This window comes from Ictidomys tridecemlineatus, chromosome 4, assembly GCF_052094955.1.
Source record: "Ictidomys tridecemlineatus isolate mIctTri1 chromosome 4, mIctTri1.hap1, whole genome shotgun sequence".
In the NCBI taxonomy this organism is placed as follows: Eukaryota; Metazoa; Chordata; class Mammalia; order Rodentia; family Sciuridae; genus Ictidomys; species Ictidomys tridecemlineatus.
The window spans coordinates 86013471-86029953 of record NC_135480.1 but is presented as its reverse complement, the minus strand read 5'-3'; the positions used below and the strand labels follow the sequence as shown (position 1 = coordinate 86029953).

Sequence of the window (16483 nt, the reverse complement as noted above, 5' to 3'; positions counted from 1 at the left end):
CAGCAAATACCTTTACCCCTTATACTACCTATCGTGCCTTGTCTTCCTTTTCTCAGAGCCCATATCACCATCTGATAACATGCTTTGTCTTTCATATTTGTAATGTCTATCTCTGCCACTTAAGAGACAAAAACCCCTTTTTGCCCATAGATGTATTCTCCACTCCTAGAGAAATTTCTAGCCCAGAAAAATATATTAGGGAACATTTTGTGAATAAACCACTGCTATCCTGCCCAACCATTTCAACGTAGAAAACCCACCAAGTTTTATTTTGCAAATCAAAATGAAACTTTGCTATGCATACTGGTGCACCACCTGCTTTGCTATCGAGTTTCCCAAATGCTACAGTTGACAGATTGTATTGTTCAGCGTAAGAAATAAACAGAACCCGGCTTAACCTGTCACCAATGTGGTCACTATATGGAGGCTTGTTCATTCACTGGAACAAGCTTCTGGGACTGGTTTTTTTGTTGTTGTTGTCTTTAATATAACCGTTATAAATGATGTGAACCCAGATCCTGCTACAGAGAATATCCAGCCAAGTACACAGTTACAGAAGTATACCATCACAAAATCAAAATCAGACATTTAAACCAAGTTTATCACCCATTCCATGAATTCCTGAGTTCTAATCATTCACATACCACTTCCATGATTTAGGCTATATCCATGTCCTACATTTTTCCTCATAAATTGATTCACTCCTTTAATAAGCTTCTTGCAAAGCAATGAGTCCCTTTAAATCTGGAGTTATTCTCTACCCCATAGACATTGAAATAAATATGGTACTAATAAAATTTAAAATGTTCACTCATATAATATTTAATACCTAACACATTGCTGGTGGTTTGCATTTTATACTTTGGGAAACACTGAACACTCTTCATTTATGAAAGAGAAAATAAAGTCCAAAGGAGCTTAATGCTTTTCTGGATGTCAGCAGTTAATTGGAATCTAGACTTTTCGCCAATTTTGTGCTTCACTTTCATGCTAACTCTGGAAAACACATTTTATTTTATTTGTATCATTTCAACAGCATTCTGTTATATGTGGGAAAAGGAAATAATACTGTAAGTGAAATATAAAGTGAACAGAATTAAAATACTTAGAATCTACATGGATATTTTATTTTGCTGTGAGAAACAGTGATAGAAATAAATTAATTTACTATGCAGAATACTTTTCTGCCACCAAGGTAGTTAGATGTGGCTATGCAACTGAAGAGTACATCAGTTTTTCAATCGGCAGTATTTCTGTGCTAGAAAATATCTGAAAGCTGCAAAGTAGATATCTAGAATACGACAATAAGGTCTTTGCAGGATAACTACGTTTTCCAAATGAAAAGAGGAAATGTATAGTCTTAAAGACCAGACTGAGATTTACCACTCCATGGGTAAAAACTTAATTGCAGTGCAACTAGTTAGATTGTTCTAATATATTATCTTGTCTACTACAGTTGAAAAAAAATGGCTAAAATTGTTCTTTTGAACTGACTTACTCTATTGGTTTTTTATTTCTTTAAAAGTTCTCTTTTGATAGCATTAAAAAAACATTTTAATTTCACACTTGAAAGTACCATGTATCCTTTCCTGTGTTAATATTGAATATTTTATTTTACTGTCACATTTCAGGTGGTATACAAAAGTATATTTAACTTACATCTATCAAACTGGCTAACCTCCCACTTCTAGTAATTTTTCTGTAGATTCTTAGAGATTGTCTATGTTGAAAATGACATAAAAACAATAGTTTCATTTCTTTTTATTTGTTTTGTTTTGTTATTGCATAAACCATAGGCCCTCTAAAAGAATACTGAATTCAAACAGTAATAGTGCACATGCATTCTTGTCTTATTTCTGAATTTTTTAAGTAAATGTCCAACTGAATTAATGTTTTCTAAGTCCTATAAAATTTCAGATATAACTCACTATCTTAATATTCTGTTGAAATGACAATGTTAACTGGAAATTTCTTAAAGCCATTGTCATATTAGCATAGACAAGAGCTGGGGTAATTGCCCAATTCACAAAAATTCTTGTTTCTGAAAATAACACTTATATTCGGAGAAAAGCCTATGCCACATATTCTGTCCCTTTGCCTTGGGTAATTGGTTAAGGCTTTTTAAGTGATCTTAGCTAGGCCAATCAGAACCTTACCCAAGTTTCTCTTTTCTTATGTTTTATTTTAGCTGTTGTTGTTGTTGTTTCTTTTTTCAAATGACCATGGGAAACTGAACAAGCCTCTCTAGAAACAATTTCTGTGAGTTATACTGACAATGTTTATGACTCACCATGCGAAAGAAGCCAACCGAGAGTGAAACTGACAGCAAAGGAGCAGCAGAGACAGAAAGCCTCTTGGAGCCTCAGAGTCTGTGCTTCTGCCCCTGAGTCTCCATGCAAGATGGCCCTTCCTACAGACAAATGAGATGCCCAGTGCCTTCCCAATCAATTCTCTGTCTGCCTTGCAAATGAGTATTCTGAGTGATGCGTGAATAAATCACAGCCTGATCTCACACAGGGCATCTTGATAATTCACTGAGTCAGACTTCTCAAGTTATGAATTTGGATTCTAGGACACACTAAAAGCTTATGAAGAGCTTATTATTTTTAATTAATACTTTGACAAAAGAAAATTACTGAGCTATTTACTATAATTTGTAAGATGTTACCATTGGGATACATAGGACAAAGAATATACAGTCTTTCTAATCACTATTTTTTATAACAGATTCAAAATTTTAAAAAGCCTTTTCTCTTTTCCCTTGATGGCTGTCAAATTAGATTTACAATCTCTTCTCTAGTGCATGAATATTATGACCCTATGGTTTAATCAGAAACAAAGACAAACATTTTGCTCACTAAAGAATACTTCAACCGCTAATTTCTGAATATCTCGCTGATATTTTTCAACCATCCATAGCTTTGATGTGTTATATAAAACTTCCCTTTAGGGTATCTTTTATGGGTGTTTTTCTAGTCTACCCCATGCCTACTCAGGTTGATTTTTTTTTGCCCTTTAAAATTAAGTTCCCCATCCAGGTTTTAAAGAACTTCTGCAGGGTGGTTACACAATAACTTTACAAACACCTACCTTTTATAGTATCCGGTAACTCTGTGTTTCCTAAGTATCCAAGACTGCTGAATGTAGTAAAGATTAGCATGTCTCCAACTCTACCAATAGTGCAAAGGTAACAATGGAAAGATTTAAATATTATATACTTTCATGTATTGTGTAATTGTAAGCCTTCAAAGTAAAAGCTACAGAACTATATGATACTCAGCAAAGACAGGATGAAGGAAGTAGAGATGGGAGGACAGAGACTACACCCAGGTGCTGTGTCCAGTTGCTTAGCTCAGGAGAATATTCACAGCCATAGGCAACAACAACTTTGCCCAAAGAATCCTGACAAAATAGCAAAACCTAAGAAACATTCAACAGTTTATATTTTGACAGAAAAAAAAATCAGAAGAATGTGAAAGCACTTTATTTAGAATTTTAAATTGGTTGCTTTTTTAATAGTACTGTATAGTAGAAAGGTTTCCTTAAAATCTTTCCTTATAGTCAACACAAATCATAAAAAGGGGTGGGGGTATCCTACAAAGCATGAAAGTATAAAGATTTGATAATTACTTTCATTTATCCACTAAATGAAAGATTTATATCCTATACATAAAATTTAGCAATTTTATAGAGAACCATGAAATATCAGTTGTATGATGTAAATTGTAAGGGAAAAAAATGTGCAAGTGTTAATAAAACTGGTATACTAAAATACAAATACATTTTAAAATTAGTGCCAACACAGTTCTCTCTGTTGATGGCCAGCCACAAGCAGGACTTCTAACAGCATAGGACCTGAGTTTTATTAAGGAAAAGTACAACTTTTTTCCAAGTATTCTTCCACAAGAACACCCTGGTAGGGGTGAGATTGTGGCTCAGTGGCAGAGCACTTGCCTCAAGCATGTGAGGAACTGTATTTGATCCTCAGTACCACAAAATAAACAAAATAAAGATTGTGCCCATGTATAAATAAAAATTTTAAAAAAACACCCTGTTAAGGAGCACCACTGTGGATTACCAATTTTATCTATTATTATTCTACTTTCATTTCCTCCAGGGGGAAAAAATGTTAATGAGCAATGAAATGATAAAAGGCAGCTGCCCAAGAGGCTTTACTGTTTGACCACAATACTAGTTCTATTCTGAGATAGTTTTAGAATGTTAAGGACATTTGTCATTAAGTGTCTTTTTCAGTTACACACTTAAAAAAGACATAGTTCCAAAACATCAACACTTTAAAATATTTTCTGAAATCCTAGAAATGTTCTTTTAAGTCCTTTACTCAAGATTAATGAGTTCTACTGGAAGAAAGTGTGCCAATTAGACTTACCCATAATGAATTAGTTCCAACAATCTGATAAATGGTAAATAGAAGGTTGTAACAACTATCAACCAACATCTTCTTCTGTCAAACAGTTTACTAAACAATATAATAAATTTTTAACAACAAAGATGGTTTTCAGAATGCCTAGTAATAAACCCTATAGTTTAATCAGAAACAAAAACAAACATTTTGTTCACTAAAGAATACTTCAACCTCTAATTTCTGAATATCTGGTTGGCCTGTCAGCTGATACAAAAAAAAGAACAGGTGTCTGACATTAAATTCTAAATATAAAACAAGAAGACAGTGAATATTACATATTAATTATATCTTTGGAAGCCCAAAGACCTGTAAATGGTTCCTACATCTTTAGTTTTATCGATTATTAATGGTCTGCATCATAATAACTCATTTATTTAGAGGCTAAGCTCAGGTTGTTGTGGGGACCCAATAAAAACGTATATTGAAACACTGCACATTTTTAAAAAGTACAAATGAGTACTATGATTATTAACATTTAAAAAAACACTAGTCTTTCATTGTGAGAGATTGTGGATGAACTACCACTGCTCAATCCTATATAAATATTTCACCAGATAATCAGGAATCAATAGACAGGAAGCCATCATAGGTCAATAAAGGAGAAAGTCAGAACTTTATGCATTCAGAACACTGAGATTTTTACCCTTTACTTTTGTAAATTTCAGGTGAAATCACTGCACAAAAATGTTGGTATGAAGGCCAGCATACCTAAAATTTGTTTCTCATAAAAGTTAACTGAAAACATAACAGAAATATCCATATCCATATCCGTTCATGTGAAATGTTGGCATACTGTGCCTCATTTATCTGAAAAAAATAAAAGAAACTGGATTGTTCACAGGTAATTAGACCTACGTATATAACAGCACCAATGCCAAAAATTTAGAGATTTAATCGCTATAATCTAATAGTGGCTTGTCTATAAAGAAAAAAAAAGGCAAAATCATAAACAGAGAGAAAATTCTTTCATGGAGAGCAATGGAGATATGTAGTTTCCTCAACATTTATAATATGCTCCTATTTCATGAATTCTTAGAATCAGATGCAGGGTGGGACTCAGACAAGCTTATCAGATATACAGAAATTAGTTAGCTTTTACATCAATGTTTTAGCAGCAAAATTCACAGTAGCTAAACTGTGGAACCAACCTAGATGCCCTTCAATAGATGAATGGATAAAGAAACTGTGGTATATATACACAATAGAACATTACTCCGAAATAAAAGAGAATAAAATCATGGCATTTGCAGGTAAATGGATGGAGTTGGAGAATATCATGCTAAGTGAAGTAAGCCAATCCCCCAAAACACAAAGACTGAATATTTCCGATGATAAGTGGATGCTAATCTATAGTGAGGGGGGAGGGGGTGGGATGAGTGGCGGAATTTGGGATTGAGCAAAGGGGAGGGAGATGAGGAGAGGAGGCATGGGGATAAGAAATACCGTGGAATGAGAGGAACATCATTACCCTAGGTACTTATATGATTACAAGAATGGTGTGACCCTACTGTTGGAAGGTGCCACATAGGAGTTGTGGGCCTCCTCGCCTTGAGCAATGGAAATACGGAAACTGGTTTCCACAGTGTGTAGAAGCTGAGTGTCAGCAGGGGAGTGGGTGTTACACAATGGGAATGGGCTGTCCTCTTGCTCCTTTGTAATAACTACCCCTTACCTTTTTAGGATGGAATATTCTACCAAACAGTTCCCCTCAATAAATACGGCTTCAGAACATGCTCTTCTTTCTTTTTTCTCTGCCCCTCTCACTTCCCTTGCGGGCACTGGGGCCAAGGAGCTATCGCTGAACCCCAAGAAAAAGGTATTTTCTCTCTTTGTGTGATTATTTAGTGCTGGCCCAGTTCACCTGGAGTGACCCTGAATGATTTAGTCCTGTGTCGCAGCACCTTACTTCATGTACAATAACAGAAGAATTGTACAATAACAGAAAAATTGTGCTCTATTTGTGTACAATGAATTGAAGAGCATTCTGCTGTCATGTATAACTAATTAGAATAAATAAATTTTTTAAAAAACTTGATCTGGGAACTGTCAAGGAAATGATAGATGAAGTTTTTATTAAAATATGTGCCTATATGAAAAAAGTATTTGAAAATTAATCTAATATAAATTTAATGATTTTAATGATCCTAATTTTTGTAAGATACTGAAATAATACACTTAAAGTAACTGAAGATGCATCTCACACTATTTTAACAATGTATGTCAGTGATTGTTATTAATTCAATTCTAATTGAGTCTTAATTTGCAAAATTGTGAAATAGAAATCAAACAATCTGGGTTCAAATCCCTGCAGGTAGCACTAATAGTTATGTGCCTTTGAATTTCCTTTGCTTTCAAATAGTTATATGGGTGAAGTATCCCTTTTCCAAAATGTTTGGAAACAGATGAGTTTCAGGTTTCAGAGTTTTTCAGATTTGTAATATTTGCAGAGATTACTAGTTTAGCACCCCTAAAACATGCTTCAGTATCTGAAACTTTTTGTGAGTGCTCAGTAAGCATTCAAAAAGTTTCAAATTTCAGAACATTAGCTTTTGGGGACGCTTGGATTAGAGATGCTAAATCTTCATTAATGGCATATAACTCAGAGGGTTGCTATGAGGATTCAAGTAGCTAAAACATTATTGACACTTTCCTGGCACCTTGAAAGTGCTTAGCATCAGCTGTTGCTATTATCTGTAACCATGTTGTCCAACAGAAATACAAAGCAAGCCACTTAACACATCTCAGATGCTGGATGGCCACATGTGGCTAATGTCTAAAGTACTGGACACTATAAACAATGACCAAAAATATATTTCTGACACATTTTTTTCTTTTTTTAATAAACATCTAAATCAATTCTGATTTTGTCATTAACCTTTACTTCTTATATTTTTAAGTGAAAGAAAGGTATTAAAGGCCTTAATTTCATATAAAGTATTATTGTAATTGAGGTTATAAATTTCCTTGTTAAATCACCCTTCAATTTTTTGTTCCAAAATAATATTCAAAACACCTATCCCATATCAGAAATGTACCTTTATTGCTTAAGGATAAAGGACTTATGTGGGCATTACATAAAAAGAATATAGACCCTGAGAAACCCAAAGAAAATCTGTAGGTTACATAGGTCAAAGGTGAGTACAAAATGATGGATTTAAAAAAGAAATTTCTCAGATCAAAATGAAAATAAAACAAATAAGTTCAATGTATAAATTCTTCCAGATAAATGTTAGATAAAATTTTCTGATATCAAGCTCCCTCCACTGATGACAAAGATACTATCACGGAAAAACACATAGACACACATGAAACATTTGTCAAGGTCAGGGACTGAGTACCTAGAATGTGAGGGACTGCACCTGGGGAAGAGGGATGATGGATGGTGGAGAGGAGCAGTATGGGGCAGATGACATCATTTAGACCCTCCACCCTGAGCAATGCTGCGGCCACTGGGTCCACATCCTGTAAGCCTCTCTTTATTATGGTCCCACAACACTACCATATGCAAGTAAAGAAACCAGGCGTGGAACAAGCATCTTCCTCTTGGTATTCCTGCTGATTTAATCTCCTTTGTTGATTCTACCACATCCAAAATACACTAGACTCAGTATACCTTAAGCTAATCTCCTCCCATGTTTTCTTTTCAGTCTGCACACTCAACAAGGCTGACAACATCCATTCCCATCATTTTAAATACCCTCTAGATGTCAACACCTTCTGAGTTTGTATCTCCAACCCAAGCTGCTTCCCTGAACGCCAGCAACTTAAATTGGAAATCTATATACCTAGCTGCTCCCTAGAGAAGGTGACATAGATAATCAGTGAGCACCTAAAAAGACCAAAATCAGGGGTTGGGGTTGAGGTTCAATGGGAGAGCACTCGCCTAGGATGTGTGAAGCACTGAGTTCGATCCTTAGCACCACATAAAAAAATAAACAAAATAAAGGTATTGTGTCTATATATAATTTAAAAAGAAATCTTTAAAAAAAAAAGACCCCAAACAGAACTCTGTTTCTCCCTTAAGTCTTCCTTTATCAAAATTAACATCAGCCACCAGCTGCTCTGATTTTCTTTTTAGCAATTATCACCACCAAGCATAATTTGTTTTATGTCTGTTTTTCCCTAGTAGAGTACAAGCTGCATGAGAGCAAGTATTTCTGTCACAATATAAAAGGACAAAAGGGGACTAATTTGTGCTATATGGAAACAGCAGAACTCCAGGGGAGCTATTTGGGATAAAGCTTGAATGACACCATGGAGCCAATCAGGACAGAATATGAGTCAGAATGTTTAAGGCAGAGGAAATGAAAATGCAAACTTAGAAATTTAAAAGAAGCTTGTAGTGAAATAGAAGGAACAAAAAAGAAAGCTGTGGGACTGGAGAACAGGGAGCAAGATGGAGACTACTGACAAGGGAGAAAAGGGTAGCAGAGGATGGTTCCAGAAATTAAGTCCCGAGGACTAAAGAGTCAAATTTACTATTTTAATATAAATGAAGAAGTGTCTGCCAAGATTTTTTCCAGAAGGCCACAACTGAGTATTTCATATTTCCCTATGGAGTTCTCTTGTTATGTTAGTATTGGATCAAATTATTTTTTAACAGCCTGTATAAAGTAGTGGCATTTGTACAAATTAGCTGTTGATCTAAAGAGAAAGGGAACTGTTGCTGAGATGGTGTGGACATTGAAGAGATGCTGTCATGAAGCTGATATAGCTTAGAAGCCCCTCTTTGTATTAAGGGTAGTCTAAATCTTTCTACAAGGATACCTCTTTATCAAAATAATTTAAGTATGACATTTTATGGAGAAAAAATCATTTCCCATAAAATATACATCTTTTTGAAAGACTATGTTAATTTTTAAATTTGAAAAATCTGAATTTTAAACTAATAATAATTTTCTTAAGACCAATACAAAAGACTGATAAATTATTTCTTATATATGTGTCATTAAACGTATTCTCAGGGCACAGTGGTAAATACCTATAATCCCACCTACTTTAGAAGCTGGGGCAGAAGGATAGCAAATTCAAGGCCAGCCTGAGCAATTTAGGGAGACCCTGTCTCAAAATAAAAAGGTCTGGGAATGCAGCCCAGTGGCAGAGTATTTGCCTGACATGTGCAAGGTTCTGAGTTCAACCCCAGTACTTCAAAATAGTTAGCTAGATAGACAGCTGTTCTTAGAGTAACCAGGAGATGGCAGGTGTCAGTCAATATCTTAGAAGATGCTGCATCATGGAAGATGATTTTTCTAATCAAAAGTATGAGAAAGGATAAATTCTATTTTCAACAGTTTCTGAAATACTATTCTTTGATTCATTTTTTGTTTTAAAAAAGTGCATTTTTAGTTGGCATTAGTAGAAATTTGAAAAAATAAAACAAAAAGTAAAAGCCTCAATACTTGAAATTAGAATTAACTAAGAAGGGATTCCATTTATAAAATCAATGTTTCTTTGGGCTTCTTTCTGCTAATAGTCATTAAGTTACCAAGATGACATATTTATTCATCTTACTCACTACAGCCAATCACTGGTAATAAAAAAGAATTTATTTAAACTGTTAAGTTCTAAGTACCCTCTTTCATCTTTATGAGATTTAATATCTTGTTTACTTACTACTCTGACATCCTTAAGACTTTGGTCAAATCCAATTGATATAAAATACTCATGATTTATCAATAAAAGACAATGATTAAATGGTCTTATAATTAACTTAAATAGTTCCTTTACACTTTCTCTGTGTATCTGAAATATTCTACTGTACAAATAATAATTTTTGAAATACAAATTCTTTGCCATGTCTTTGTATACAATCTATTACCAGCTATACTATTATTCAATTATTACAGCATCATTTAACTAAAATGTGGATTTATCACTCCAATATTTAGATTTGTGTGCTTAAAGACTGTTGTGCATATGATCATTGTTGAAATATATTCTGATGTGCTTTTATCTTATAGAGACTTTTTTGTCACTTTGTACACTTTTTATCTTAGAACTTTAGAAACAACAGCAATTAAAACAATCAAAACCCACAGTTTGACTTCATTCATGAAGTTGAATTTTTCCCTTGCCCCAACATCATATACAGGGTGGAAGGCAGAAATGAAGACCTCTTGGACACTAAGTCCTGAGGCAATCTTTGTCTCCAAGGCTTAAGTAACTCTGTATCCCTCAACCATTTCCTCTACCTAACCCCTGTCCTTTACCCTGTCATCACACCAGATGACCCTGGTCTCTCACCTGAGCCTTCTCCATTCCTAAGGCTTGTAACCCAGGTCAGCCACATCTGCCCTCAGCACTATCTGGACCAGCTCCACAGTTATACTCCCACTTTTGAGCCCAAATTCCTCTGGCTTCTCTCTTTCTCTCATTTTGTTCCATAAACCCTCAGCATAAGGAAGTAGCCATGATTGGCCCCTTTGCTTTTGAAATCTATCAGTACCCTTCTGCTTCAACAATTCCGGTCATCAACCAGGCCCAAATTTTATATTACACTAATCCAAGTCCCTTACCCAGGACCACGTCTTTTATGCCAACTATTAACTTGAATCTGACCTCCCAACTATACTTACTGCTCACAGACTAGCATTGTGAGCATATTATCAGAAAAACCCAAGACAACATGGTAACTGGTCTTTTCTGAACACATTTACAATGTCTAACTTTAGTGGCTCTTTTTTCATTATTTTTTATTTATTTATTTAGTCTTTTTGTTACTCACTGACCAGCAGTCCTTTTACTCTTCTCTCAGCCTCTGGCTGTTGAAAACTTTCTACAAACTCTTGTCACAGCAGACACCCACTCCTTCCTCAGCTATTCTCCACCTATCCAATCAAGCAGTTTACTATTCCAAATTTCTATGAGGTTTTCATCAATCCCCTCTTTTTCTCCCATTTCAGAGGAAGAGGTTGGCCCCTGGTGCCCATGAAAGCCTCCTCGGTGCTATGGGAACATTCCCATGGTCTTCTTTCCCCACACAGCCTACAAAACCTTCTAATATTTTTCAATATTTAAAAATTATAACCCATGCTATTTGGTTTATTGTTCTGAGCCATTTTTCACAGGATTTGAAATATAGCTTTACCCACTGAGAACTGTATATTCCTTGGCTTCCGCACCACTTCCAACTTAATTTTCACATCTCTGTAATTACTCTTTCCCGTTTCTGTCATCAGCTCCTCTTCTGGGCCACAAGGGCACATACTACCCAGGTCTCCCTATGGAAGCTGGATTTCTGTGCAGCTCATAGAGCTAGAGTGTGTGCATGCTTAAAGCACTTAAGACAGTGTCTTTTTTAGGCTTCGTACCTCAGATCAAACTCATCCCCGCAGAAAATCATTCTCTGACCTGAAAATATATAAACCTAAGATAAGTTACATTATATGACTGTCTCTTAGACACTGGGACAAGACTCATGGTATTCTAATGCTTCCTAAAAAATATGGGAACCCCCAACCACCTCAATACACCAGGGCATTTCTCCCCTGCCTTATCTAATAATCACATGCCTGCCAAGTTAATCTCTCCTGAATCCATTATGATCTTGTCATTATTCTCTTCAAAAATTTCTGGCAATTCTCTCACTGCCTATAGTAAACATCAAAATGTCTTGGTCTAGCCTCCATCTGGCTACAACTCTCAATCAACCTTCTATTAAACCCTTCTAAGAACCATTAACTGATTCCATGTACTTTTTCCTATCTTAGGGCCCCTGTCCAAGTTCATTTAAATGACTGCTGTGCCCACAGTGTTATCCTTCTACAGCTGAGGCAATGCTCCCTGTGAGTCAAGACCCCCTTACAGGCACTCTCCTTTTATCCATTTAGCAAAATGGCACCACATTCCTAGGCTATTTAATCCACACTTGAGTATTATGTGTGTATATCATCCAACAACATCAAAGATGACTGAAGATGTAAACAAGTCTTTAACCCTCACTCTAACTGACAATCAGTAGCAGCATCACCAACTGAACATGTTTAGTAAGTTCCAGGTGCTGTGATAAATGCTTTATAACAAATGAGTACACACTGTTATTCTTTCCATATTACAGATGAAAACAATGGGTCATAGAGAGGTATCAAAACAAAAATGTGAATACAATGAGTCCAAAATTGCATTCTGAAGAGATGAATGTATTACCAATAATTCTGCCCTGATATTTCACAATAATAAGTTAATCTATCACTTGGAAAGCTTTCCCCATTATTCTCAGTTAGCAAAATCCTCTCCACCTTCACAATCTAATTCAAATGTCACCTTTCAAGAAAGCCTTCTACTAACAAGCCGACAAAAATTAGTTGCCCCTTCCATGAACTGCTTTTAATGCCTGAAACATGTCTTTATCATAAAACTAAGGTTATTATAATATAACCTGCAAACATTTGCTGAATTAGAATCTGTTTCTTAGTGGCAGTTTGTTCGATATTTTTAATTCTTGGAGCAATTATAAATGGCAAGCAAATAAAGACAACTTACATGTGTTCAACAAATGATATAAATAGGGCAAATATTATCTACTAGCAATATTTGATAATTACAGTCACAAATCTTTTCATGAATACATGCAGCATTTAGTACCCATATCAAATTATAAGGTCTAGCATGGCTAATTCAGGAAATCTACTCATTCTTTTAATATGCTGAAACAAAGTGATATCATTAAGAAATAGAAACAGACTTACCAATCTTCGCCTTTCTTCTTCTACTGCAATAAGTAGCCTTGCAAATTCTTTTAGTGATTGAGCTATTTTTAAAAAAGAAAGAAAATCATTAATTAGAAGATTTTCTTTCGTTGCTAACATTTAATTACACAGAAACAAACATTAAAATTAAATTAGTTATTAATTTGTGTATATGTGGTTTTATTTGTCTAGCATAAAAATGATGTGTGTGGAGATATATATATATATATTTTATATATATATAAAATCCTAACAGCTATACATAAGAGTTGTATGTTTCCCTGCATGTTGCAAATGAAAGTTTAGCAGATAAAGTATATTTTTCTTCAAAGACACTAGAAGAAAAAGTTTATACGTTAATTACATAAAATTTAAACACACCAATAAAAGTATAGTAACAGAATCACTTCTAAATAGTGACCCACAAATATAAAATATTTTAAATATGAATTATTTTTAAAATTTAAAAAAGCAATAAATCTTGCAGTATTTGAGGTACTTAGTGACATCCAGTAAGCTTCTGAATTCCAGAAGCCTAAAGATTGTAGATATTTAAAAACAATCTATATTCTGAAGGGGTCGCTGCTCTTTCACATCCATTTAGGTCTTTGCCATTCAATTAAGTGTGGTCAGAAGGATGAGTAACATGAGCATCTTGGGAGCTTGTTAGATAGAAATGCAGACTGCCAGGCCCCATCCTCACAATCTGCATTTTAACAAGATCCTCAGGTTAACTGAATTATATTAAAATTGAAAAGCACTGCTTTAGAAAACTACTTGTACCTATATTGTCCTGTCTTTAATAGCAATTAGACAAGGAAAATCATCTAAATTAGAGGAGGAAAGAATCAAGTATTCAGAAACATTGGGAGAACAAATCCAAAGTAAATTAATTAATGGGGAGTAACAATAGTATAGTCTTCAAAAATGCATAGCTCAAATGGTAATTATGAAAGAGTGATTCATCCACATCAGTGTTTACACCTAGACTTCAACATGAATTCTTAACTAACATCCGAATGTCTGGATTATAAAAATGGCAACACAAATAAAGTCAAAGCAAATCTTTTTTTTTTTAATTTAAAATTAAGCCTTCCCTTTTATGTCCTTATTATTAGGCTCTTGGTCTCCTCCTTTTCCCATACAAGCAATGAAAACATTCTGGGCTACTAGAGAGGTCTGGTTAGTCTGGCATAGAGTCTACAATAAAGACAGACAAGTGAGGAAAACAAATCCAGAGTCAGATCAGAACTCATTAAGGAAGAGAATGAATGTTTTCCACTCAAAATATTAAAAATTTCAGGGCTGAGGTACGGCTCAAGTGGTAGAGCTTTTGCCCAGTATGTATGGTTCCTGGTTCCATCCCTGGCATAGCTAAATAAATGAATAAATATAAAATTTTAAACAATTAAATTCCATTCTAGGGTTTTTCTCTTTTTGGAACCACCAGGCTTTAACTCACTCATGGGAGGCAAGTGCTCTACCACCGAGTCAGCCTTAATCCCCAATTTTGATGACAGTAAATGGACTAGAAATATATTTTATAGGTATAAAGATTTTCAACTGAGTACCTAATAGCATATTATAAGTTTTGTACTTTTTTTGGATAAAGAAACCTGATGGAATAGTGTTGGAAAGGTGTCAATTGCCACCAAAGCTCTCTGAGGAAAAAGAGGTCAGCAAAACCCTGGATGATGGAAATATTAAAAATATTAGAAAGCCCGCAGAGAAAAGAGGCCAAGAGGTAAGCCAGCTCAGGCTGCAAGTCTGGAGGCAGCAGGAACTTTGAAGGGTTGAAGAAATTGGAAGAAATAAAATTAGAGACTAGCTGAAAGTCTGTGTAAGAGGCATGTCAGGACCCCAGACTTTTAACTTAGTGACTCCCAACTTTTCTAATGAATGTCAAAACATTTAACCTCAGATGCCTCCTTTTACCAGAAGCTATTGGACAATGCACTCTAACTAAACACGGGCATGAATCATGAGAAAAGAGGAGATGGATTCCAGGAAACAGGAGAACCAGGATAGCAGGGAAGCGGGTGGAACTCCCAGAGGACACAGAGGGCACCCAGGTCAACAGCTGCATCAAGGCCCACAGAGAATCTTGTGCAAACTAGAGTAAGAGTTGGGGGTTCTAGAAACATATGTCCAGAGAAAGGAACAAAGATCTGATCGATGTTCTGATGTATCTGAGGGTAGTGAGGGGAATTACAACACTGGAAAAGAGTTTAATTATAAATTAGCAAAAAACACATTAAAGGAAGAAAGGAAGGAAAATTCAACATCTTTTATTAACTCCCAGGAAAACAAATATATACAAATGAAACAATCATAATAAACTAAGTAGCTGAGTACTAAGTAACAGGGATGTACTATAATATAAAAACTAAAAATGAATTTTAGCAAAATTATCTTAATTGAGAATGGAGGGAAAGAAAAAGAAAAGGTAGTGTAAAGTTGAGACATGTGTGACAATAGGATGGCATCCAAAACTGGAAAAGAAAACTCAAGAGGCAGCAAAGATAATCATGGAATTGGAAATAACAGAAATGACAAAGTTCAAAGTGGTCTTTCTGGAAAATTTTAAAAAGCAGTAGGGACTAGGAGTAACAATATAGGAGACTGCTAGTTTTTATAAAACCTAATAAAATTTATAACTTTTTAAACAAAAAAAAATATTTTTTGCACTCTGTAGCTTAATATCTGTGAGGGAGTAGATGATATATGATAAAATATCCCAAAGTGTTAAATAATGTACAGCACATAGAAGTCTGTTGACAGCTATTTTGGAATAAAAATATAACTCAATTTTGGATTGGCAGGGGCATACCAGAACCTCCCACTTGGTCAATCCAGAAAATTAGGACTGGACAATGCAGTCCCAGGCACTGTTGCCCTGGCTGCAGGGTCATGCCTGTGACAGTTTCCCAAGTCCACTGGCCTCCCCAAGAAACTTCCTACTCCAAGAATAAATTATGGACTTGCCTTAAATCAGGTTTTTGTAATAAGCAAAGACACTCAGGTTCTCATTTTGCTCTTCTCCCTTCTTGTCCAAAAACGAATGATGTTGTTTTCTACTTTACTTGAATGGTTTTCTGGTCTGTTTCCCATATAAATACTATTTATAGCCTCAGTAAGATATTAGTTGATTATAATGGAAATGTCTGAGGAGAAAAATTTTAACATGCAAAAGCAATTGAATGTCTGGTTCCCCACAACAAAAAAACTACTCTCCCTCCAGCAGATTTTTGGAACTGGACCCAATTTGACAATTATAGTCCCTCTTTTTCTTTTGTTGGTTCTTCTGAGAAAGGACTTCAAAAAAATTGATTATTCTTTTTAAATATTATAGCCTCAGTTCTATAAAAGT

General features: G+C 35.0%; 1 protein-coding gene across 4 annotated transcripts in view; it reads right to left on the bottom strand.

Moving 5' to 3' along the window:
* Arhgap42 (Rho GTPase activating protein 42) overlaps positions 1 to 16483 on the bottom strand; it is a 256075-nt gene that overhangs the window by 151996 nt on the left and 87596 nt on the right. For all 4 annotated transcript variants that reach the window (XR_013437853.1, XM_078046909.1, XM_078046910.1 and 1 more), the window contains exon 3: positions 13114 to 13175. Coding sequence is in view for 3 of the 4 variants with exons in the window: in XM_078046909.1 (XP_077903035.1) it covers positions 13114 to 13175 (62 nt within the window). In the remaining variant the exon portion in view is untranslated. The remainder of the gene's footprint in view (positions 1 to 13113; positions 13176 to 16483) is intronic.